The sequence below is a fragment of the Trematomus bernacchii genome, unplaced genomic scaffold (genome assembly GCF_902827165.1).
Source record: "Trematomus bernacchii unplaced genomic scaffold, fTreBer1.1, whole genome shotgun sequence".
NCBI lineage: Eukaryota > Metazoa > Chordata > Actinopteri > Perciformes > Nototheniidae > Trematomus > Trematomus bernacchii.
In genome coordinates, this window is record NW_022987771.1 from 243,928 (window position 1) to 269,212 (window position 25,285).

General features: G+C 39.6%; 6 protein-coding genes and 1 long non-coding RNA gene across 8 annotated transcripts; 5 read left to right on the top strand and 2 right to left on the bottom strand.

Moving 5' to 3' along the window:
* Positions 1-602: 602 nt before the first annotated feature.
* Positions 603-4,122, top strand: LOC117496774 (glutamyl-tRNA(Gln) amidotransferase subunit C, mitochondrial-like; the record flags this gene model as incomplete). The annotated part of the gene is made up of 3 exons (XM_034148527.1): positions 603-736; positions 881-984; positions 4,002-4,122. Coding segments are annotated over 3 exons (300 nt in total), but the record flags the coding sequence as incomplete, so codon positions are not given.
* Positions 4,123-5,080: 958 nt separating this feature from the next.
* On the top strand, positions 5,081-6,792 carry LOC117496811 (polyubiquitin-B-like). The gene is made up of 2 exons (XM_034148584.1): positions 5,081-5,189; positions 5,797-6,792. The coding sequence occupies exon 2, from the start codon at positions 5,809-5,811 to the stop codon at positions 6,325-6,327; it is 519 nt and encodes a 172-aa protein (XP_034004475.1). The 5' UTR covers positions 5,081-5,189; positions 5,797-5,808; the 3' UTR covers positions 6,328-6,792.
* Positions 6,793-7,174: 382 nt separating this feature from the next.
* Positions 7,175-8,465, bottom strand: LOC117496775 (peroxisomal membrane protein 2-like; the record flags this gene model as incomplete). Its single annotated transcript, XM_034148528.1, has 3 exons — positions 7,175-7,275; positions 7,373-7,492; positions 8,274-8,465. Coding segments are annotated over 3 exons (381 nt in total), but the record flags the coding sequence as incomplete, so codon positions are not given.
* A 1,788-nt stretch (positions 8,466-10,253) lies between these two features.
* Positions 10,254-14,757, top strand: LOC117496814. The gene is made up of 2 exons (XR_004557324.1): positions 10,254-10,357; positions 14,637-14,757. It is a non-coding gene; the product is annotated as an uncharacterized LOC117496814 (long non-coding RNA).
* A 518-nt stretch (positions 14,758-15,275) lies between these two features.
* On the top strand, positions 15,276-16,671 carry LOC117496812 (polyubiquitin-B-like). Its single transcript, XM_034148586.1, has 2 exons — positions 15,276-15,380; positions 15,906-16,671. The coding sequence occupies exon 2, from the start codon at positions 15,918-15,920 to the stop codon at positions 16,401-16,403; it is 486 nt and encodes a 161-aa protein (XP_034004477.1). The 5' UTR covers positions 15,276-15,380; positions 15,906-15,917; the 3' UTR covers positions 16,404-16,671.
* LOC117496810 (peroxisomal membrane protein 2-like) lies at positions 16,588-24,855 on the bottom strand. Of its 2 annotated transcripts, none has more exons than XM_034148583.1 (5): positions 24,497-24,855; positions 23,198-23,320; positions 22,894-23,056; positions 17,248-17,367; positions 16,588-17,150 (listed from the first exon to the last, which is right to left on the bottom strand). In XM_034148583.1, the coding sequence occupies exons 1-5, from the start codon at positions 24,604-24,606 to the stop codon at positions 17,082-17,084; spliced, it is 585 nt and encodes a 194-aa protein (XP_034004474.1). In that variant the 5' UTR covers positions 24,607-24,855; the 3' UTR covers positions 16,588-17,081. The 2 variants fall into 2 exon arrangements, with proteins under 2 accessions (XP_034004474.1, XP_034004473.1); XM_034148582.1 differs by lacking the exons at positions 16,588-17,150; positions 17,248-17,367 and adding exons at positions 21,323-21,882; positions 21,980-22,099 and having other exon boundaries at positions 24,497-24,693.
* LOC117496813 (polyubiquitin-B-like) lies at positions 19,834-21,405 on the top strand. The gene is made up of 2 exons (XM_034148587.1): positions 19,834-20,008; positions 20,656-21,405. The coding sequence occupies exon 2, from the start codon at positions 20,668-20,670 to the stop codon at positions 21,133-21,135; it is 468 nt and encodes a 155-aa protein (XP_034004478.1). The 5' UTR covers positions 19,834-20,008; positions 20,656-20,667; the 3' UTR covers positions 21,136-21,405.
* Positions 24,856-25,285: the final 430 nt, after the last annotated feature.

Genomic DNA, 25,285 nt, shown 5'->3' on the forward strand with positions numbered 1-25,285 from the left:
GGACTCGAGCAGCGGCGTTCTGAATCAGCTGCAGCTTTCTAATAGATGTTTTAGTAAGACCTATTACAGCAGTCGAGTCTACTGAAGATAAAAGTATGGACAACTTTTTCCAAATCCTGCTGTGACATTAGTCTTTTAATCCTAGATATGTTCTTTAGGTGATAGTAGGCTGATTTAGTAACTGTTTTAATGTGAATGTTGAAACTCAGGTCAGAGTCCATGACTACACCTAGATTTCTGGCTTTATCTGTTTTTTTTAACATTGCACACTGAAGCTCAGCGCTCATTTTTATACGTTCTGCCTTGGCTCCAAAAACCTGCTTCAAACTGAGCTGAAACTCAGAGAGCTGTACATTATACACACTCAAAGCAACTTTAACTGACCTTGAAGCAGGACGCTCTGTCTGTAAATGCTTTGGCTAAACTTGGTGTATGACTGTGTTGTGATTGTGTGTTTTTTAATTGTCTGTAACTGTAAAACTGTCTGAAACTGTGCTGTTACCATTCTTGGGCCAGGACTCTCTTGAAAAAGAGATTTTTAATCTCAATGAGACCTATCCTGGTTAAATAAAGGTAAAATTAAAATTAAATAAATTACAAAACTTCAGAGATTACCAGAGGTGGAGTTATTTCCGCAGGGACTGGCCTGTTTGGAGAAAGCCATCAGATTTGCAGATCAGCTTCATGTTGTTGACACTTCAGGGGTGGAACCAATGGATTCAGTTCTGGAGGACAGGTAAGGTTCAACCAGTTATCAAAACAAGTATATTTGTATATTGGCCTCCTCATCCCAGCTATATCAAATGAGCCCCAACTGTAGCACAGTTTTAAACTGAGCCGATTGCATGAATATTGTTATGTCTCATACATGCTCATTCAGGTCATTAAACCTTAGGGAGGATGCAGTGACGGAAGGGGACTGTGCTGAAGAACTGCTTCAGCTCTCCAAACACACCGTTGAGGAATATTTTGTGGCACCACCAGGTGAGAAAAAACCCTGAATACATGTATTTTTAAGCATTAGAGGGGATTGAATCATTGGTTTTAAAGGTCACCTATTATGCAAAATCCACGTTTTCATGTATTTTATACATCAACATGTGTCCCCTCTGTGTAAAGAGATTCTGAAAGTTTCAGGAAAAAAGATTCGCTCACTTTTTGTCCTGATCCATTTATATAAAAACCTGTCTGAAAATGAGCTGATCAGATTTTGCCCACTATTTTGGCTTGTGTAACCATTAGCCAATAACCAACCAAGGTAACCCCCCCCCCCCCCCCCCCCTTATCACCTGAATCTCCTCCTAGAGCACCATTGTGTTCTTCTTAACCAAATCTCTCTCAGAGGGGCGTGGGGAGTGGCTCCTTATTTTCATCTAAAGTAACAGACAGAGAATCAGCATTTTTTAAACAGGGCTGAAACAGAGGGGATTATGGGATGCTACAATGATCTGTTTGGTATTTGGAGCCAAACACACACAGAGACATGTTTTGTATATATCTGAGACCTATAATATGTTGATGAAAAAGAGTATAATAGGGGACCTTTAAATAATTAAGAGTATATGGGAATGAAACTGAACAAGGCCTCATTGGTTGCTGATGTATTTCTGCCTCTCTACATTTGCCTGCACTATATGCTCTTCCCATACATTTGTACTATTGGCTTCTCTATGTCTGAATAACTAATCAGAGTTTTAAAAAAATATTAATATGGACTTTTGCAATATTCAAATCGCACAAGGCACAATATTTGATAAGGTTAAATGTGTGTAAAGATACTATTTTCTATTAAGCAGTGTTGTGATTCACAAACCAGATTCTAAACGCTTAAAGGTCCCATGTCATGGCCATTTCCACTGATCATAATTCCATTGTTGAGGTCTACTAGAATAGATTTATATTGTGCAATTTTCCAAACTCACATTGGTTTCTCATACAGCATCTCTGTAAACTACTTGTATTTACTGAATTTCACTCGATAGCGAGTTAGCGATACACAGCCAAACACAGCCAAACTCATCCTGAGCACACACAAAGTCACAGCCGAAGTAAAAACAATAAGTGTGGCTTGATATTGAGTAAGAAAAAGGTTGATAAACGCTGTGAGAATGGGTCTGCAGAGAGAATTTCGCCGCGATCCCAACTGTCTGTTATCAGCCTGCAGCCAGGGAGGAGAAATCAGCAGAGCTGCCTGCACACTGTATGTGTGTGAGGAAGTCCGTGGATTGGTCAATTTGGACCAATCAGCGGGGGCTTAACGTAACGGCTCCACGGACGTAACGTAACGGCTCCACGGATTGGTCCATTTCGTTCCGGGTACGGCTTGACATCATGCCGTACCCGGAACGAAATGGAAGAATCAAATGGACAATGATGTATCTCCAACGAGCAGTGGCGGCTCCAGAGTATTTTTGTTGGGTAATCTATGGTAGGGCTAACCCATACAGTGGTGGGGCTCAAGTCAGTATTTGCAATGTAATTACATACACGCTATATCGCCCCCCTTGACAGTGAAACGCCACGCGTGAGGTTTAGATTATTTCCCTGTCTCAATCCAAATTGAACTGTATGAAATAAAAAGGCACATTTGCCTTGTAGTAAATAAAAAGGGCGACCTGGAGCCAATCCTGCAATTTCCCCACAGGTGAAAGAGTTGACATGCTGAAGACCCAACCCCTGCAGGGGGTTCTGGGGGGATTCTCCCCCAGGAAAATATACATTCTGGTACTCTCTTGAGAAGAAAAATAAATAAATCTATTACTACAGTAGACGACATATTTAAAAAATTGAATGCCATTTTTGTGTTTTGTTACTTTGTTCTGAAAGCTGAACCTGCTGCTCCTCACAGAGAGAAGAGGGAAGAGGCTGTGTGAATTACTTTACATTGTGGATAAGGGTGGATAGCCCCCATTGTTCTGTGTGTCAAAATGAAAGACAGCCCACACACCTATCAATCATCAAACCGTGGGGTCTTAATTCATTACGTGTTGATTTCTATCAACACGTAATGTTGTATCGATGTATAAAGAGATGTACTACAGCAAAAGTATTCTCCGTCGGGACTTCCTGCAACAACACCACGTTATCGTGATTCTGATTGGCCAGAAGACATTATCAAAGATGTTTTATTGAGAAGACGATCACTACGTGACAAAAGTTTTCAAAACCGTTTCTAGTCTTCGGTATTTCCAGACAAGTGGCTACTGAAATCAATCTTACTAACTGCTGTCTGTGCAATTTACTCCGTGCGAGTTGGTGAACTTTATTTTGCTTACTTTAACATCATTTGTCATGGTGGGGCTAAGCCATTTGTTGGTATCGCTGTAGCCTACCCCAGCCATACCCTGGCGCCGCCACTGCCAACGAGGCGTTTTGGGGAGGTATTTTCTGTGTTACTGTTTTACTCGCTACAGGGTGTACTTTGAGGGTTTGTGACTCTGCACACCGTTTACATGCATAAAAACCTTCATAACACACAAGGGGACGGGTAATAACCGGAAAAGCATGACATGGGACCTTTAAGAAATCTTAGTTTGGTACAGATCCTCGCAAAAAACATCAACATGATCAATTTCATATATCATTCAATGAAAATAAGATTAATGATGCAATAATCACCATTCCCTCCAACATAGTCAGATATATCATAATTGCAATGAAAGTCAAATTAAACGTAATAAAAAAAAATGTCTATATTGTTCTGCTCTAGCCCTCAGTGTATAAATCTCCCTGTGTATTCCCATCTTAACGTCTATACCTGTGCTTCTATCTACAGTTTGTATGTTGGCAACTGTCTCTCTTTTTTTATCCTGTATATATCTTATTAATTTCACACTGTTCATACTCTAGGCATCATACCCTGAGCATTTTGTAATCAATCCATTTAGTTATTCTCTATATGCTCTGTACATTAATTTAAACTAAAGGATGATGTATAGTTTTCATCCTGTTTGATTGTAATTGTAAATATCCTTAACTGACATTTTTTATTTTCACCACAGGAAATATTCCTCTACCAACGAGGGAGGAAAGGGCCACCATACTGAAACACTCAGAGTTATGATATTTATTACAAATAGTACATTTTGGAAGTTAAATAAAAACCTTAAAGTACTGCATTAAGATTGTGTTATTGTTATTGTTCAGTTTCATTTACACCTGCAGTTTGGTTACTTCTCTTCTTAGTTTCGGTTTCATGTTAGCAACATGGTGAGTCAGCAGTGTTTGGACAACCTCTGTTATGAGGACATTGATAAGGAATGTTGTACAGGGCTTGTGACTTACATTGTGACAGTGATTGTCATGTGTCCTGTTTTTATTCAAGTGTTGTTTAACTTTGGTGTTAAAAAATATTTTCTATCTTTTTGTTTTTGTTTGTTTTAGGTTTACTGTGTGTGGCTAATAATAGACTCTGACGTGTTATTTAGATTTTATCTGATGAAAGGATTTTCCCTTTCCTGTCGGTGAATGATATAACCTGTGAATCATAAACGTGCCTTACGGCTCTGATCCAATCACTTGTATATATAGACTCTTATTGCACTATTTCCCTATTTTACTAATTATTTTTATTATTATTACTGACACTACTTTTTCAGTTTAAAAAAAAAAAACGTTTTAGTCTGTATTATTATTTAAGATACAAACTCATTATCACAGGAGGAGGGCCAGGTAAAGACCTGAATGAACAGAGCTTTCCCTCTATGTTGAACAGTCGTACTGTCCCGCAGCTGCTGCCTCTCTGTTGGAGTCCGGTACTGCACATTACTCACGGGACGTTTCTCTGTGAAACATTCGGGGCTTTTCAGAAAACATCCGGGGCATGAGCCCAAGTAGCCACCCCCTAGCTCCGCCACTGCAAAGACTCACTTTTAGTTTATCAGGAGTCGTCAGTTTATTCACTTACAGCAAACAACTTCACGTCATGGAAAAAGTCCCGGACTACGCCCTCGTGCACTTTACAATGTCCAAAACACTGCAGGTCATTTTTGGAGAATAGAAACCGAAAAGGATGAAGGCATGGAAGGGAAAACGAATCTTAAACCAGGGGGCGGGCTCGATCAGCTGGGCAGACTGTATATAAACAGAGGAGAGAAGAAGCCTGCGTCAGCTGCTCCGGATCATCGATTCCTGTCACTGTCTAAAGAAGAGCGAAGATTTCTGGAGGATTTTTCTAAACTTATCTCAAGGTACGAACTTGTCTTTATCAGCACTGTCATGAAATGTACCGTGATACATTATTCTCTGGGTGACATTTTTTTTCTAGTGGACTTATTTGTATTAATGTATTTAGTGATGTAAAGTATAGAACATATTCACTGTACTTTTGTTTTTTAATGAGGGACTTGTAGTTATTTATTTAAATGTTTTGCTACTTTGTTCTAATAAAGTTCAAAGGTAAATAGTGTACTTTTACTCCACTGCATTTATTTATTACATTTAGTTACCTTGCAGATTTGCATTAATGGTGTGAAATGGTTACCCTAGTATTCACTTTTATTTAATAGGCTGCACCTTTACCAGCTTTGATAACACTTTAATGTATCAATAAAATATAATCAAAACATGTAACTTGTATTTTTCTGAAATAGGCCAATCTGCATAATATGTACTTTTACCTTTGGTACTTTAAGTATATTTTTATGCTAATATTTTTGTACTTTTACTTAAGTAACATTTTGAATGCACGACTTTTACTTGTAAAAGAGTATTCCTACACTCTGGTACTTCTACTTTTAATTAAGTACACACTCTTCGTTTTTCTTCCACCTCTAAATGTATTTACCTATCTTTCAGGCCACTTTCATCATGGATCTAACCATCAGTCTGATGAATGGGAGCTCCCACACCCTGAGGGTGCACCCGCAGGACACAGTGGGCTCTCTGAAAATACTCATCCAGCAGAAACTAGGGTTTTCATGTGAGTCCCAGAAGCTGGTCTTTGAGAACGGCTGCAGCACAACTCTCAACAACGACTCTGCGACCCTCGAGTCCTACGGCCTGCACTCCGGGGCCAGGGTGAACCTGCTGGTGACCACACCAGCCATAATCCAGGTGTTCCTCAAAAACGACAAGGGGGTAAGCAGCACGTATGACATCAAACCGGATGAGACGGTGAGCCACTTCAAGAGCAGGGTGGAGGAGAGAGAGCGGGTCCCGGTGAGCCAGCAGAGTCTCGTCCACGAGGGCAAAGTGATGAACGAGGGGAAACTCTCCGACTACAACGTCCGAGCGCATAGCACCATCTCCCTGAACCTGCGCCTGAGAGGAGGCTGTGGACACTTCCGGTTAATAGAAACTTCTGGACATTCCTTTATTTCATCTTAAAATGAAGATCATTTAGCTTGTATTTTATTTATTTAAATTTAAATTGCACTCATTAATACATTCCTCGATTAGAAATCATTCCAAAAAGAAAACTTTCTTTGTTTTGGCTTAACAAATATGTTATGAACACATCTTCATGTTATAATTTTAATTATGAGCAAATTGGTTCCACTGCATGTTTTTAAAGCTCGGATAAGTGCAATGATACTTGATACTGTTGGTACTTGTCAATGTCGCTAGGTATGTAAATGTAGTCCTGTAAATATGATGTCCTTTATTGTTTTCTGTTGTTTTCTGTTTCATGTTGTAACATACTTGCTGCCATGTTGGGCAGGTCTCCCTTGAAAAAGAGATCGATGATCTCAATGGGACCACCTGGTTAAATAAAGGTTTGAATGAATGACACTTCAAAATCTGACTACATCAAATGTACACTGTTAAAAAATAATAAAGATTTTAATCTTGCATGTCTGTTCTCATTTCCTGTTCTTTGCTGAATCTTCAGCTCAGGGTTGAGCTGCACTCTGTACAGACCACAACCATACGAAGTAACCAGAAAGGCACACTAGCATTGGATTAAAATTGACATTATGATCAAAATCATAATGAATGTTCACTACAGTATCACATTTCTGTAAGCAGTGCTCTGTAGAAAAAACACTTAGGCCTACATGTATTATGTTGTCATTACAAATGTACTAACATACCAAAGCAGTATGTTATAAAGGCTTAAACTCATTGTACAGGTTTCTTAGGTGTATCCAAATAACTGTATGTGAGAATTAGTGTCCATTTTAGAAACAGGTCAAAAGGTAGTAGAGGAAACAGCCAGATGTTAAAGCCACAGCTTCCGGTTCAGTGAGGTTAGGTCGGGAAGCTTTATTTCCTCACAGATGCAAGGTAGGCGTACCAAAATAAGGCGACCATGTTGGCAAACAGCACTCGGAACTGAAAGCAAAAACAGAGACAGGAAGGGAAGGGGGAAACCATTACAAGTGATTCATCTTTTGTTTGATGACAGGATGCCAATGAATGAAGGGCATACCTCGACAGGCACAAAGTTGATATTGACGAACTGAAAGGGAGTCCACACTTTACAGTTCATTTTCAAGGCAGTCCAGTAACTTCCTCTCATCTTGCTTTCAAAGTCTCTCCATCCTTTTGCCTGGGAAAAAGATGGGATGGTCATTTAATTTATTTTTCATTTGTCTATATGAAAACTATATAGCATGTGTTTACTACACAATTAACGTGAAGACACTGGACCAAATACTGTGGTCAAAATGTAGGATGAAGCATTGCATGAGTGTTTTAATCATATGTTAAAAGGGGCAGTCTGCCATTTGAACACATTAGATTAGTAATGGGGAAAAGAACTGCGAGCATAGCAATGATCTTTTTTGCATAGCAGAGGTCTGTTGTATAGAAAAACAGACAGAAGAATGCAGTTGACAATCAGAATCAAGTATTCACAAATCTGTTCACGAATAAATATAATTTTATCTGAGATAATGATCGTTTTGGCCATGTTTTATCAAATTTAGCAAGAGAAGAACAGGTGGGTAAATGTCAGTTCTGCATGAGTCTGGAGCACAGGTTTTCAATGAAAGACGGGTTTGATCCGCATCTAGGAAGGTCATTTCAGGGGCTTTTTAAATCTCTGATTTTTAAAACTGTAAAGACCTTTAATAGGAAGTTCTATTAAACCTGTATAATGCAAACACATTTGAACAAAAAAACTGTTGTGACTAACTGGGTTATTGAAAATATGCTTTCATGTTGCATGACAGGAAGTGTATCCTCAATTCTTTTCCTTCAACCATACTAAAACCAATTGCTCCCTCTGCTGCAGCAATTTTGTAGTTCCCACAACTTAATGCAATCTCAAATCACTACAGAGCTCCTTTAATCTGAGGGTAAGGGGGACAGTTTCTGAGATGACCTACCTCCAGGATGTTCATAACCAAGTAGAAAATCAGCAGAAAGCCAGGGGCAAAAATAAGCCGATCCAGTCGCAGACGTTTGACTATGCAGAGTGGGTCTGTCGTGGGCATCCACACCTCCATCAGCTGGTAGAAGATATGGCTCACTGGTCCTGTGATAAGAAACCTGAAATACACAGGAACATAGACAGGTAATTTTCCAACAATTGGTGATGCATTTTAGCTCACAATCACAAACCATTACATGTATTTTCCTGTTATTTAGCACATCAACCCTCAATTTTGTTTCCATATAAGGTCTCACCCAAAGGTTGCATATCGAGCAGCGGCAGCCGGGTCGATCTCACCGACCGGGGCTCCACTCTTGTTCTTTTTTCTTGCCTCCAAAATCTGAGACAGAAGATGTCCTAAAGGTGAGCTCTGACATTTTACAGAGAACATAATAAATCTACAAGATAATCAGTGGATTAATTGATTATGAAAATAATATTTAGGTGTGGCTTTGGTTTTGAGGGACAAAATCTCACAATATTGTCAGCATTACAAAACTTCAGAGATTACCAGAGGTGGAGTTATTGGGCTTGAGTCATGGCAGTGCGTGCTGATTAGAAATGATTAATGGAGGCAATTACTTTATTCAATGGTTACTAACAGTCAACCTGTTAAGCCCTTAGCCTGTTTTTCAGGTCTCAGGCTCGAAAATGACATTCCCAGAACAAATGACCATATCTTCCCTTCTAAAAGGGTTAAATTAATAATCTTTTTTCTCAAAATAATGATAAACCTGTGAGTTGGATGTAGAAAAGTCAGAATCAATATAGATGTTTTTTATTTTAAAGAAAATTCAGATTTTACATAGTAAAAACTGTAAATTATAGTGTCCGTCCAAAAATTCTTTTTTACTTATAGTGAAAACCACCCTTGGATGATGGTAAGGTAGACTAAAAGCTTTAGGAATCCAAAGTACAACATATAATAAGTACCCTGTATCAAGATTGAAGCTAAACAAGTGACATTTGACCTTTTTAGAGAGATTTAGCAAAAAGAAACCACTTCTGGGGTCATTTGGGTGGATTTTCCATATCTCTGGCCCCTCTTGCTCGATTTTGATGGTTGACACCTCTTTCTGACCGTTAGAGCCAATAGAATCGAAGGGGGAGTCCCCCACACACACTCATTGTGAAACGAAAAGGAGGGGGCTTTGCGCATGTAATTTTCCATCAGAGTGAACCTATCTCTAGCTTTGACATCTGGAAACGGAAAAGCAGTTTTAATGCTTATGGATTATCAGAAATCATTTCAAAGGGACACAGACACATTGGATTAACCTATGGATTAACTTCAGCAGCGTTTTTATCGTTTTAATGCCATTGAAGACCACTTTGGAGAGACTACAGAGCCAAGGTAAACATTTTAGCATTTTTAGCTACGTAGCGTCACCTGTTTTGATGTCCGTTTTGTCGCAAATTCGTATAATTCAGTGATAATGTTGGTGTCCATCGATTCTGTGTCACCTCACGATGTGAAACGATGTCATGGATGTAGAGAAGAGATAAATAATAAGGTTTTGTGAGTGATTTTCGGTGCAGCAAGGTGTTAGCATTTTTCGCTCGTTGCTAATTCAGAGGCTCAGTGTTAGCATTGTGGGTTTTCTTTTGAAAAAAAAAAAGAAATGATCAGTTAGATGAGTTTCTTCCCGTTACATGGATATAAAACATTCATAGTTTATTAAATGAACATGCCCTCAGACACTGTTTCCTGCAAGATGTTGCGGCAGTGCCCCGGTACCGGGGTCTCTCGGGCTTAACAGGTTAAACACATTCTTAAAATGTTCGGGAAAGAATGGTTCAGCCAGTTATGAAAACAGTATATTTGTATATTGGCCTCCTCATCCCAGCTATATCAAATGAGCCCCAACTGCAGCACAGTTTTAAACTGAGCCGATTGCATGAATATTGTTATGTCTCATCCATGCTCATTCAGGTCATTAAACCTTAGGGAGGATGCAGTAACGGAAGGGGACTGTGCTGAAGAACTGCTTCAGCTCTCCAAACACACTGTTGAAGAATATTTTGTGGCACCACCAGGTGAGAAAAAACCCTGAATACATGTATTTTTAAGCAATAGAGGGGATTGAATCATTGGTTTTAAAGGTCACCTATTATGCAAAATTCACTTTTTCATGTCTTTTATACATAAACATGTGTCCCCTCTGTGTAAAGAGATTCTGAAAGTTTCAGGAAAAAAGATTCTCTCACTTTTTGTCCTGATCCAGTTATAGAAAAACCTGTCTGAAAATGAGCTGATCAGATTTTGCCCACTTTATGATGTCACAAAGTTACTTTGGCTTGTGTAACCATTAGCCAATTGTGTAACCCCCCCCCCACCTTATCACCTGAATCTCCTCCTCGAGCACCATTGTGTTCTTTTTAACCAAATATCTCTCAGACGGGCGTGGGGAGTGGCTCCTTATTTTCATCTAAAGTAACAGACAGAGAATCAGCACTTTTGAAACAGGGCTGAAACAGAGGGGATTATGGGATGCTACCAGTGGCGTCGCCTGGCCTGGGCATCCGGGGCTTTAGCCCCGAATGTTTTTTCTGTAGCCCCGGACAATTCTCCCTCAATAATATAATACATTAACCGTGCTTTACGTGAACCTCATCATGACACAAGAGAGGACGGCAGCACTGTAATTTCCCATGTTCAGTGAATGCAACAGAGGCATGACACCAGACCAATCAGAGAGTTGCATGGAAATAAACGTGTGCTTGTGTCATTCAAGCTCGGCTCTGTGTGTGTGTGTGGCAATAGCGCATTTAGTGTGATAGAGAGAGAGAGAGGGAGAGAGGGGGAGAGAGGGACCGGTGTCAGCATGGACCGTGTTGTTAGCATCTGGTTAGCTAGCTGCACTAACGGACATAAGGAGCTGTTTGTTCCACAAGAAGCTGGAGGAGAGTCCTCTCCTCTCAGACTGAGAGACTCAGGTGAGCTAAAGGACTCTCTGAGTGTTTAGATAGTTAACTTTAGTCTAAGTTATCTCAGTGGGTCTCAAACGGTTTGGTCACAAATTATTCAAAAGATTATTTCCGCAGCACACCTTCATATGATCATTATAGTTATTAAAAAAAAGAGAATAAAGGAAAAACAGTTATGAAATACTATATGGCAGTAAAACAAGAATAGAGTTTAAAAGGGGAGTGATTAGTAAAAATATCCATAAAGAAAAAGTACATCTGTTTACAGTTCTGCTTCATATGGGTGTTGAGAGAGGTATCCATAGATCTCTTCATTTTGCTCTCAAAGTGCACCAGATTGATGCATTTAACTTCAATATTTAAAAAAAAATCTTCCCGGGGGAGCATCCCCCCGGACCCCCCTAGAGGAGGTGAGCCCCCCACTCATAAAAAATACCACTTTACCCCTGTCTATATGCCTGAGCTGATTATCGAGCCTTCATTGTAACAGTCGCGGGTGTATGTGTGTGCGTGTGGGGAGTGTTGCAGTAAAAAATGCCACTGTAGTGCCGCCGCCACTGTGGGCTAAGCCCCGAATCTTTTCAGGTCCAGGCGACGCCCCTGGATGCTCCAATGATCTGTTTGGTATTTGGAGCCAAAAACTTCAGAGACATGTTTTGTATATATCTGAGACCTATAATATATTGATGAAAAAGAGTATAATAGGGGACCTTTAAATAAAGTGGACCTATCATGCTATATTTAAATGATATATTGTAGGGCCATACCTATATAAGGTATATTTATACGTTTCTGTTTTCAAAATACCAAACAGATCATGCATTTTAGCCATGCCTCATTTCGCTCTATGTGCTGTTTGCTGTCTACGGGTCTGATTCTGCTGACCACGCCCCCATGCAGGAGAGGGGAGACGTGCTCTGATCAGCTGCTGGGCTGTCAGAAGAGGGGGAGAAAAAGAGATCTCTGTCCTCCGTGTTTTATTATATAGAGTCGTTATTCATTTGTTTTAAAGTTCAATAAATAACAAAAAAGACCTTTGACCGGCACTTTTCTAATTTTGTCCGGAAGATTTAAACTTTAACGGACATCTTGACCGGCGAAACAAACTGAAACTGAAACTCTGCCGCACGGTCCCCTCGTTCCTTGGAAGAGGCGGAGAGGTGGGTGTTTGTCATCTGCTGGTGGACTAACCGGAGAGAATTACAGTGCTTGCCTCGACGGGGAGGGATTGCATTGAATTAAAGCAGCAGGAGCAAACGCTTGCCTCGGGGAGTGAGAAAAAAAGCCACAGCGGAGAATAAACAGAAGGGTAACCATGGTAACTATGGGCGGGAAGTCTTCTTCGCTGCTTTTGTGGCAGACTACAGCGCCACTTACAGGCCTGGCATATGTACTACAGCGTCTCCAGCGCTTTCGAACGGCAATGGCCGTGGCTGTCTCCTTCTGATTGGTGGAGTTGGCCCAATAGCCGTAGCGCCACCGTCCTGACGTCAGGACAGTGTTCAAATCTGGATCAGTTTTTATCAGATCCGTTGCAGCCCCTTTTTTAGAGATTTGGGTATGGAGGAAAATAGAGAGTGTTGTGTTTTCTGACACTTGGTGAGTTCCCTGGAACACCGGGGACACATATTCATGTATAAAAGACGTACAAAAGTGCATTTTGCATGATAGGTCCCCGTTAATTAAGAGTATATGGGAATGAAACTGAACAAGGCCTCATTGGTTGCTGATGTACTTCTGCCTCTCTACACTTGCCTGCACTATATGCTCTTCCCATATATTTGCACTACTGGCTTCTCTATGGCTGAATAGCAATTCAGAGTTTTTTCCAAATATTAATATGGACTAGTGCAATATCCAAATCGCACAAGGCACAATATTAGATGAGGTTAAATGTGTGTAAAGATACCATTTTCTATTAGGCAGTGTTGTGATTCACAAACCAGATTCTAAAGACTTAAGAAATCTTAGTTAGGTACAGATCCTCGCAAAAGAAATCCGCATGATCAATTTCATATATTATTCAATGAAAATAAGATTAATGATGCAATAATCACCATTCCCTCCAACATAGTGAGATATATCACAATTGCAATGAAAGTCAAATTAAACGCAATTACATTTTTTTTTTCTATATTGTTCTGCTCTAGCCCTCATTGTATACATCGCCCTGTGTATTCACATCTTAACGTCTATACCTGTGCTTCTATCTACAGTTTGTATGTTGGCAACTGTCCCTCTTTTATTATCCTGTATATATCTTATTCATTTCACACTGTTCATACTGTTAATACTGTAGGCATCATACCCTGAGCGTTTTGTTATCAATCCGTTTAGTTATTCTCTATATGCTCTGTACATTAATTTAAAGGGGACCTATCATGCAAAATGCACTTTTGTACGTCTTTTATACATGAATATGTGTCCCTGGTGTTCCAGGGAACTCACCATGTGTCAGAAAACACAACCCTCTCTATTTTCCTCCATACCCAAATCTCTAAAAAAGGGGCTGCAACGGATCTGATAAAAACTGATCCAGATTTGAACACTGTCCTGACGTCAGGACGGTGGCGCTACGGCTATTGGGCCAACTCCACCAATCAGGAGGAGACAGCCACGGCCATTGCCGTTCGAAAGCGCTGGAGACGCTGTAGTACATATGCCAGGCCTGTAAGTGGCACTGTAGTCTGCCACAAAAGCAGCGAAGAAGACTTCCCGCCCATAGTTACCATGGTTACCCTTCTGTTTATTCTCCGCTGTGGCTTTTTCTTCTCCCTCCCCGAGGCAAGCGTTTGCTCCCGCTGCTTTAATTCAATGCAATCCCTCCCCGTCGAGGCAATTCTCTCCGGTTAGTCCACCAGCAGATGACAAACACCCACCTCTCCGCCTCTTCCAAGGAACGAGGGGACCGTGCGGCAGAGTTTCAGTTTCAGTTTGTTTCGCCGGTCAAGATGTACGTTAAAGTTTAAATCTTCCGAACAAAATTAGAAAAGTGCCGGTCAAAGGTCTTCTTTGTTATTTATTGAGCTTTAAAACAAATGAATAACGACTCTATATAATAAAACACGGAGGACGGAGATCTCTTTTTCTCCCCCTCTTCTGACAGCCCAGCAGCTGATCTCCTGCAGGGGGGCGTGGTCAGCAGAATCAGACCCGTAGACAGCAAACAGCACATAGAGCGGAATGAGGCATGGCTAAAATGCATGATCTGTTTGGTATTTTGAAAACAGAAACGTATAAATATACCTTATATAGGTATGGCCCTACAATATATCATTTAAATATAGCATGATAGGTCCACTTTAAACTAAAGGATGATGTATCGTTTTCATCCTGTTTGATTGTAATTGTAAATATCCTCAACTGACATTTATTTATTTCACCACAGGAAATATTCCTCTACCAACGAGGGAGGAAAGGGCCACCATACTGAAACACTCAGAGTTATGATATTTATTACAAATAGTACATTTTGGAAGTTAAATAAAAACCTTAAAGTACTGCATTAAGATTGTGTTATTGTTATTGTTCGGTTTCATTTACACCTGCAGTTTGGTTACTTCTCTTCTTAGTTTCAGTTTCATGTTAGCAAAATGGTGAGTCAGCAGTGTTTTGACAACCTGTGTTATGAGGAATTCATAAGGAATGTTGCACAGGGCTTGTGACTTACATTGTGACAGTGATTGTCATGTGTCCTGTTTTTATTCAAGTGTTGTTTAACTTTGGTGTTAAAAAATATTTTCTATCTTTTTGTTTTGTTTATTTTAGGTTTACTGTGTGTGGCTAAAAATAGACTCTGACGTGTTATTTATTTATTATTTTATCTGATGAAAGGATTTTCCCTTTCCTTTTAAAAACTAGACCTGTCGGTGCATGATATAATCTGTGAATCATAAACGTGCCTTAAGGCTCTGATCCAATCACTTGCAGGTCATTTTTGGAGAATAGAAACCGAAAATGATGAAGGCATGGAAGGGAAAACGAATATTAAACCAGGGGGCGGGCTCGATCAGCTGGGCAAACTGTATATAAACAGAGGAGAGAAGAAGCCTGCGTCAGCTGCTCCGGATCATCGATTCCTGTCACAAGAAGAGCGACGATTTCTGGAGGATTTTTCTAAATTTATCTCAAGGTACGAAGTTTTCTTTATCAGCACTGTAATGTATTCAGTGATGTAAAGTATAGAATATATTCACTGTACTTTTTTCTTTATTTTTAATGAGGGACTTGTAGTTATTTATTTATATGTTTTGCTACTTTGTACTTATAAAGTTTAAAGGTAAATAGTGTACATTTATTACATTTAGTTACCTCGCAGATTTGCATTAATGGTGGGAAATATAATCAACACTTAAATAAGACTTTAGTTACACCTGGATTAAATTCACCATTTATTTAATAGGCTGCACCTTTACCAGCTTTGAAAACACTTTAATGTATCAATAAAATATAATCAAATCATGTAACTTATATTTTTCTGAAATAGGCTAATCTGCATAATATGTACTTTTACTTTTGGCACTTTCAGTATATTTTTATGCTAATACTTTGTACTTTAATTTGAGCAGGACTTTTACTTGTAAACAAGTATTCCTACACTCTGGTACTTCTACTTTAAATTGAATACACCTCTGAATGTATTTACCTATCTTTACAGGCCACTTTCATCATGGATCTAACTATCAGTCTGCTGAATGGGAGCTCCCACACCCTGAGGGTGCACCCGCAGGACACAGTGGGCTCTCTGAAAAAACTCATCCAGCAGAAACTAGGGTTTTCATGTGAGACCCAGAAGCTGGTCTTTGTGAACGGCTCTAGCACAACTCTCAACAACGACTCTGCGACCCTCGAGTCCTACAGCCTGCGCTCCGGGGCCAGGCTGTCCCTGCTGGTGACCCCGGTGACCCCGCCGGCTCCGCCGGCCCCAATCCAGGTGTTCTTCCAAAACGATAAGGGGGTAAACACCACGTATGACATCAAACCGGATGAGACGGTGAGCCACTTCAAGAGCAGGGTGGAGGCCAGAGAGGGGGTCGCGGTGAGCCAGCAGAGGCTCATCCACGAGGGCAAAGAGATGAACGAGGGGAAACTCTCCAACTACAACGTCCGAGCGAATAGCACCATCTTCCAGACCCTGCGCCTGAGAGGAGGCTGAGGACACTTCCAGTTAAAAGAAACTTCTGGACATTCCTTTATTTCATCTTAAAATGAAGATCATTTAGCTTGTATTTTATTTATTTAAATTTAAATTGCACTCATTAATACATTCCTTGATTAGAAATCATTCCAAAAAGAAAACTTTCTTTGTTTTGGCTTTACAAATATGTTATAAACACGTCTTCATGTTATAGTTTTATTATGACACTTCAAATCTGACTACATCAAATGTACACTGTTAAAAAATAATAAAGATCTTAATCTTGCATGTCTGTTCTCATTTCCTGTTCTTTGCTGAATCTTCAGCTCAGGGTTGAGCTGCACTCTGTACAGACCACAACCATACGAAGTAACCAGAAAGGCACACTTTAGCATTGGATTAAAATTGACATTATGATCAAAATCATAATCAATGTTCACTACAGTATCACATTTCTGTAAGCAGTGCTCTGTAAAAAAAACACTTACATGTATTATTTTGTCATTACAAATGTACTAACATACCAAAGCAGTATGTTATAAAGGCTTAAACTCATTGTACAGGTTTCTTAGGTTTATCCAAATAACTGTATGTGAGAATTAGTGTCCATCTTAGAAACAGGTAAAAAGGTAGTAGAGGACACAGCCCGATGTTAAAGCCACAGCTTCCGGTTCAGTGAGGTTAGGTCGGGAAGCTTTATTTCCTCACAGATGCAAGGTAGGCGTACCAAAATAAGGCGACCATGTTGACAAACAGCACTCGGAACTGAAAGCAAAAACAGACACAGGAAGGGAAGGGGGAAACCATTACAAGTGATTCATCTTTTGTTTGATGACAGGATGCCAATGAATGAAGGGCATACCTCGACAGGCACAAAGTTGATATTGACAAACTGAAAGGGAGTCCACACTTTCCAGTTCATTTTCAAGGCAGTCCAGTAACTTCCTCTCATCTTGCTTTCAAAGTCTCTCCATCCTTTTGCCTGGAAAAAAGATGGTATGGTCATTTAGTTTGATATGTTCTTCATTTGTATATGAAAACGATATAGCATTTGTTTACTATACAATTAACATGAAGACACTGGAACAAATACTGTGGTCAAAATGTAGGATGAAGCATTGCATGAGTGTTTTGATCATTTCAGTCAGACAACTCACGTGTTTCTTTAACATGTTTATTCGAAGCAGCATAGAGTTGAGTTTGGCGTCTAGGCTCGGGCCTCATCACTCCACAGATATACATAGCACGATGAGTGATGATTAAATAACTAACCCCCCGAGCATACAGGTGGAAGCTGGGGTGGTGGTGGTGGTGGGGCAGGCAAGCAGCAGCGACGTGGAAGTAGCTGCAGCAATAGCAGCAGCAAGCAATGCATGGAGAGATATCTGGCAGGTTAAATAGAGCGGCTTATTAAGGAGACTCTGTTTGGTTGGTTGTAGAGTGGCAAGGGGCGTTATGTATGAATGCAGCATAAGTGCTCGAGTTGACTGCCTGAACTAGCTCGCAGGCTTCGCCCCATATGTTGAAAAGGGGCAGTCTGCCATTTGAACACATCAGATTAGTAATGGGGAAAAGAACTGCGTGCATAGCAATGATCTTTTTTGCATAGCAGAGGTCCGCTATATAGAAATAACAGACCGAAGAATGCAGTTGACAATCAGAATCAAGTATTCACAAATCTATTCAAATATAAATATTATTTTATCCGAGATAATGATCGGTTTGGCCATGTTTTATGCAATTTAGCAAGAGAAGAACAGGTGGGTTCAATGTCAGTTCTGCATGAGTCTGGAGCACAGGTTTTCAATAAAAGACGGGTTTGATCCGGATCTAGGAAGGTAATTTCAGGGGCTTTTTAAAACTGTAAAGACCTTTAATAGGAAGTTCTATTAAACCTGTATAATAAAAACAAATTATTATTAATTATTAACAAAAAAACTGTTGTGACTAACTGGGTTATTGAACATATGCTTTCATGTTGCATGACAGGAGGTGTATCCTCAATTTTTTTCCTTCATCCATACTAAAACCAATTGCTCCCTCTGCTGCTGCAATTGTGTAGTTCCCACAACTTAAATAATAATACAGACTAAAACGTTTTTTTACACCACTTAAAATTCAGGCCTCACACCCTCCCTGTAAAGCTCAGGTGATCAGAGCCTTAAGGCACATGATGATTCACAGATTAGATCATGTGTTGACAGGTCTGTTTAGTTTTTAAAAGGAAAGGGAGAATCCTTTCATCAGATAAAATCTAAATAACACGTCAGAGTCTATTTTTAGCCACACACAGTAAACCTAAAACAAACAAAACGAAAAGATAGAAAATATTTTTTATTACCAAAGTTAAACAACACTTGAATAAAAACAGGACACATGACAATCACTGTCACCATGTAAATCACAAGCCCTGTGCAACATTCCTTATCAATGTCCTCATAACACAGGTTGTCCAAACACAGAAAAGACCTGTCTATGCTGCCCCAGAACGCCTCGTTGGAGATTTCTCTTTTTCTTCCTGGGTACAGTGACGTGACCATACCCAAATGGACCAATCCGTGGAGCTCCTCCCACACACACACTCTCTCAGCGGCGAAACTGTGACACGCTGGGGGGGTGCTAGTGGAGCCTCGCAGCGGCAAAACTGTGGCGCTCTTACACTGTAGGTGCGCCGCGTTTGGGGGTGCGGGTGCTAGTTGAGCCTCGCCGATGGGGGTACTGCAGCCCCCTCAGCACCACCCCCTTCCCGCGTCCATTCGCGATGTCTCGCTGTCTCGCAGATTCCACGCAGCAAGCAGGAAATGAACCCAGCTCACACTGTCCGCTCCTCGCAGCAGACTAGACTAGAGTCTAGACTCTAGTGAGTGGCCCAGACCTTCGTATATTTAGTATATTGCCTCATTAATTCAGTTATAAGTCAGCAAAATCAATCAAATGTAGGTCAATGATGCTTGTGAGTGTTAGCAGCTCATCCCTTCAAACAGAAGCCTCAGATTGCCTAATAAGGAGAAATAGGAAGGGTGTATTTCAAGCTTGTTATGTAAATAAGTCATAGGGCTTTTTTCTTATCAAATAAGATATGTTAGAAAATGTTTCCAACTTTAATTGACTGAATTTATTTGAAAAGTGGTCTTATTAACACATGAATACTACTGTGTAAATAAGACCACTTGTCCATGTTCCATTATACTTTTTTAATTTGCTGAGGGCCGATTCAAAATGGTCCGCGGGCCGCATTTTGCCCCCAGGCCGTACTTTGGACACCCCCGGTTTAAACCTATGAAATAACAATACTAAAGAGTCACTTTGAGTTTGTCATGAGTCGTCAGTTTATTCAATTACAGAAAAAACTTCACGTCAAGGAAAAAGTCCGGGACTACGCCCTCGTGCACTTTACAATGTCCAAAACACTGCAGGTCATTTTGGGATAATAGAAACCGAAAATGATGAAGGCATGGAAGGGAAAACGAATCTTAAGCGAGGGGGCAGGCTCGATCAGCTGGGCAGACTGTATATAAACAGAGGAGAAAAGAAGCCTGCGTCAGCTGCTCCGAGCATCGATTCCTGTCACTGTCTAAAGAAGAGCGACGATTTCTGGAGGATTTTTCTAAATTTATCTCAAGGTACGACGTTTTCTTTATCAGCACTGTCATGAAATGTATCGTGATACTTTATTCTCTGGGGCAAAATATGTTTTTTCTAGTGGACTTATTTGTATTAATGTATTCAGTGATGTAAAGTATAGAACATATTCACTGTACTTTTTTTTTTTTTTTAATGAGGGACTTGTTGGGGATGTTTTGGTACTTGTACTAATAAAGTTCAAAGGTAAATAGTGTACTTTTACTCCACTGCATTTATTTAATACATTTAGTTACCTCGCAGATTTGCATTAATGGTGTGAAATATAATCAACACTTAAATAAGACTTTAGTTACACCTGGATTAAATTCACCAGTCACCCTACAGTATTCACATGTATTTAATAGGCTGCACCTTTACCAGATTTGATAACACTTTAATGTATTAATAAAATATAATCAAATCATGTAACTTGTATTTTTCTGAAATAGGCCAATCTGCATAATATGTACTTTTATTTTTGGTACTTTTAGTATATTTTTATGCTAATACTTTGTACTTTTATTTGAGTAATGTTTTGAATGCAGGACTTTTACTTGTAAAAGAGTATTCCTACCCTCTGGTACTTCTACTTTAAATTGAGTACACAATCTTAGTACACCTCTGAATGTATTTACCCATCTTTCAGGCCACTTTCATCATGGATCTAATCATCACTCTGCTGGGTGGGAGCTCCCACGTCCTGAGCGTGCGCCCGCATGACACAGTGAGCTCTCTGAAAATACTCATCCAGCAGACACTAGGGATTGCATGTGAGACCCAGAGGCTGGTCTTTGTGAACGGCTTCAGCACAACTCTCAACGACGACTCTGCGAGCCTCGAGTCCTACGGCCTGCACTCCGGGGCCAGGGTGACCCTGCTGGTGACCACACCGGCCATAATCCAGGTGTTCCTCAAAAACGAGAAGGGGGTGAGCAGCACGTATGACATCAAACCGGATGAGACGGTGAGCCAATTCAGGAGCAGGGTGGAGGAGAGAGAGCGGGTCCCGGTGAGCCAGCAGAGGCTCCTCCACGAGAGCAGAGAGATGAACGAGGGGAAACTCTCCGACTACAACGTCCGAGCGAATAGCACCATCTTCCTGAACCTGCGCCTGAGAGGAGGCTGAGGACACTTCCGGTTAATAGAAACTTCTGGACATTCCTTTATTTCATCTTAAAATGAAGATCATTTAGCTTGTATTTTATTTATTTAAATTTAAATTGCACTCATTAATACATTCCTCGATTAGAAATCATTCCAAAAAGAAAACTTTCTTTGTTTTGGCTTTACAAATATGTTATGAACACGTCTTCATGTTATAATTTTATTATGACACTTCAAATCTGACTACATCAAATGTACACTGTTAAAAAATAATAAAGATCTTAATCTTGCATGTCTGTTCTCATTTCCTGTTCTTTGCTGAATCTTCAGCTCAGGGTTGAGCTGCACTCTGTACAGACCACAACCATACGAAGTAACCAGAAAGGCACACTTTAGCATTGGATTAAAATTGACATTATGATCAAAATCATAATCAATGTTCACTACAGTATCACATTTCTGTAAGCAGTGCTCTGTAAAAAAAACACTTACATGTATTATTTTGTCATTACAAATGTACTAACATACCAAAGCAGTATGTTATAAAGGCTTAAATTCATTGTACAGGTTTCTTAGGTTTATCCAAATAACTGTATGTGAGAATTAGTGTCCATTTTAGAAACAGGTCAAAAGGTAGTAGAGGGAACAGCCCGATGTTAAAGCCACAGCTTCCGGTTCAGTGAGGTTAGGTCGGGAAGCTTTATTTCCTCAAAGATGCAAGGTAGGCGTACCAAAATAAGGCGACCATGTTGGCAAACAGCACTCGGAACTGAAAGCAAAAACAGACACAGGAAGGGAAGGGGGAAACCATTACAAGTGATTCATCTTTTGTTTGATGACAGGATGCCAATGAATGAAGGGCATACCTCGACAGGCACAAAGTTGATATTGACGAACTGAAAGGGAGTCCACACTTTCCAGTTCATTTTCAAGGCAGTCCAGTAACTTCCTCTCATCTTGCTTTCAAAGTCTCTCCATCCTTTCGCCTGGGAAAAAAGATGGGACGGTAATTTGGTTTCATTTATTTTTCATTTGTCTATATGAAAACTATATAGCATGTGTTTACTACACAATAAACATGAAGACACTGGACCAAATACTGTGGTAAAAATGTAGGTTGAAGCATTGCATGAGTGTTTAAATCATATGTTGAAAGGGGCAGTCTGCCATTTGAACACATCAGATTAGTAATGGGGAAAATAACTGCTTGCATAGCAATTATCTTTTTTGCAGCAGAGGTCTACTCTATAGAAATAACAGACCGAAGAATGCAGTTGACAATCAGAATCAAGTATTCACAAATCTGTTCAAATATAAATATTATTTTATCTGAGATAATGATCGGTTTGGCCATGTTTTATCAAGTTTATAAAGAGAAGAACAGGTGGGTTCAATGTCAGTTCTGTATGAGTCTGGAGCACAGGTTTTCAATAAAAGACGGGTTTGATGCGGACCTAGGAAGGTCATTTCAGGGGCTTTTTAAATCTGGGCTCAGATTTTTAAAACTGTAAAGACCTTTAATAGGAAGTTCTATTAAACCTGTATAATGCAAACAAATTTGAACAGAAAAACTGTTGTGACTAACTGGGTTATTGAAAATGTGCTTTCATGTTGCATGATAGGAAGTGTATCCTCAATTTTTTTCTCCTTCAACCATACTAAAACCAATTGCTCCCTCTGCTGCAGCAATTTTGTAGTTCCCACAACTTAATGCAATCTCAAATCACTACAGAGCTCCTTTAATCTGATGGTAAGGGGGACAGTTTCTGAGATGACCTACCTCCAGGATGTTCATAACAAAGTAGAAAATCAGCAGAAAGCCAGGGGCAAAAATAAGCCGATCCAGTAGCAGACGTTTGACTATGCAGAGCGGGTCTGTTGCGGGCATCCACACCTCCATCAGCTGGTAGAAGATATGGCTCACTGGACCTGTGATAAAAAACCTGAAATACATAGGAACATAGAGGACAGGTAATTTTCCCACAATTGTTGATGCATTTCAGCTCACAATCACAAACCATTACATGTATTTTCCTGTTATTTAGCACATCAACCCTCAATTTTGTTTCCATATAAGGTCTCACCCAAAGGTTGCATATCGAGCAGCTGCAGCCGGGTCGATCTCACCGACCGGGGCTCCACTCTTGTTCTTTTTTCTTGCCTCCAAAATCTGAGACAGAAGATTTCCTAAAGCTGAGAGGATGCCACTAAAAATATCAAAAACACACAACAGAACTCTTTTAATATGCAGCAGATACAGTTATCATAGTATCATTATCCAATAAAACCAGTGTCAAAAACTAGGGGAGGTTTTCAGGGCAGAAGCTGATTGGCTACAGAGTGATGACACCAGAGGGCAGTCAGTGGTCAGTGCAAACAAAGGAGATACACTTTGAAGTCAACAACCACATTGAAAACTGCTAACAAATTACCAGAGGTGGGAAGTAACGAAGTACATTTACTCAAGTACTGCACTTAAGTACAATGCTACATTATACTTAAATTCCACTACAATTCAGAGGTAAATAGTGTACTTTTACTCCACTACATTTATTTTGTACCTTTGTGGGACTAATAAATGATTTCTGATTCTGATAGTTACTTTACAGATTTGGATCAATTATGTGAAATATAATCAACACTTAAATAAGACTTTAGTTACACCTGGAGTATATTCACACGCTACCCTGCAGAATACAAAGTCATTCAAACTAGCTGCACCTTTATCAGCTTTGACAACACTTTAATGCATCAATAAAATATAATCATTTACAGTAAAGGTATTTATTTATTTAAATGTTTTGCTACTTTGGACTTCTACCCTAATAAAGTTCAAAGTTAAATAGGGTACTTATTTATTACATTTAGTTACCTTGCAGATTTGCATTAATGGTGTGAAATATAATCAACACTTAAATAAGACACCTGGATTATATTCACCAGTTACCTATACAGTATTCAAATATATTAAATAAATAGGCTGCACCTTTACCAGCTTTGATACCACTTTAATGTATCAATAACATATAATCAAAACATCAAATATATATTATTCTGAAATGGACCAACCCGCATAATGAGCACTTTTGTAGTTTAGGTATATTTTCATGCTAATACTTTTGTACTTTAACTCGAGTAACATTTTAAATGCAGGTACCTTTACTTGTAACAGAGTATTCCTACACTCAGATACTTCTACTTTTATTTAATCTGAGTACTTCTCCGTACCTCTGCAGATATATTACGACATATTACAATGTAGTAAACAGTAATCTATACAAAAACACGTTGATTTTTTTCTGAATGTCAAACTGTGCAAACAACTTGAAACAAGCACGAGGCTGCAGAACAGTGACAGTCAGGGAATAAGCAGAGCTACAGACCTCGTCACAGACTTAGTAAGGATGGGGTAATTCTTCAGAAGAACCAGATACTGCTGCAGTAAACGGAAATGTATGGACGCATCCCGGACTGGCAGGCTCTGCACAGGCATTGTCAGTAGTTTAACTGCACAAACATTACCAGACTGATAGGGGCAAAGTTTAAAAGGAGCTTTCCAATATCTTCCTGTCTACGTCATTACGTCACTGGCAGAGCCGCGCCTTTACGTCGACAAGAAGGCGAATTACTTCCTGTTTGTTTACCCCCAAATGATTCTGCACATGAGGGTGCTGTTGTAAAGGTCAATTTATTAAAAGGACAGTGTTTATTTTCTAGTTTTAAACAAGGCAACTTCCCTGCATTATGTTTTATATAAATTGATTTCAGAAGTGGGATGGAAGTACTGAGATCTTGTACTTAAGTAAAAGTAGAAGTACCAGAGTTTAGGATACTCTGTTACAAGTCCTGCATTCAAATTGTTACTCAAGTAAAAGCACAAAAGTATTAGCATCAAAATATACTAAAAGTACCAAAAGTAAAAGTGCAGATTCTCCCATTTAAGAATAATATATGTTTGTATTATAATTATTGATGCATTAAACTGTTATCAAAGCTGGTAAAGGTGGAACTAGTTTTAATGACGTTGTACACTGAAGGTTAGCTTGTGAATTTTACTCCATGTGTAACGCAAGTCTTATTTAAATGTTGATTATATTTTACATTTAAAAAATATATATATGCTAAGTAACTGCAGTAAAGGTATTAAATAAATGTAGTGGAGTAAAAGTGCA

Excerpts from the sequence above, each read along its gene's own strand:
- LOC117496811 (XM_034148584.1), top strand. The coding sequence starts at position 5,809 with ATGGATCTAACCATCAGTCTGATGAATGGGAGCTCCCACACCCTGAGG.
- LOC117496812 (XM_034148586.1), top strand. The coding sequence starts at position 15,918 with ATGGATCTAACTATCAGTCTGCTGAATGGGAGCTCCCACACCCTGAGG.
- LOC117496813 (XM_034148587.1), top strand. The coding sequence starts at position 20,668 with ATGGATCTAATCATCACTCTGCTGGGTGGGAGCTCCCACGTCCTGAGC.
- LOC117496810 (XM_034148583.1), bottom strand. The coding sequence starts at position 24,606 with ATGCCTGTGCAGAGCCTGCCAGTCCGGGATGCGTCCATACATTTCCGT. Across the intron at positions 23,321-24,496 it reads CTTACTAAGTCTGTGACGAG|TGGCATCCTCTCAGCTTTAG; the intron begins GTCTGTAGCTCT and ends TGATATTTTTAG. Across the intron at positions 23,057-23,197 it reads GCTCGATATGCAACCTTTGG|GTTTTTTATCACAGGTCCAG; the intron begins GTGAGACCTTAT and ends TATGTATTTCAG.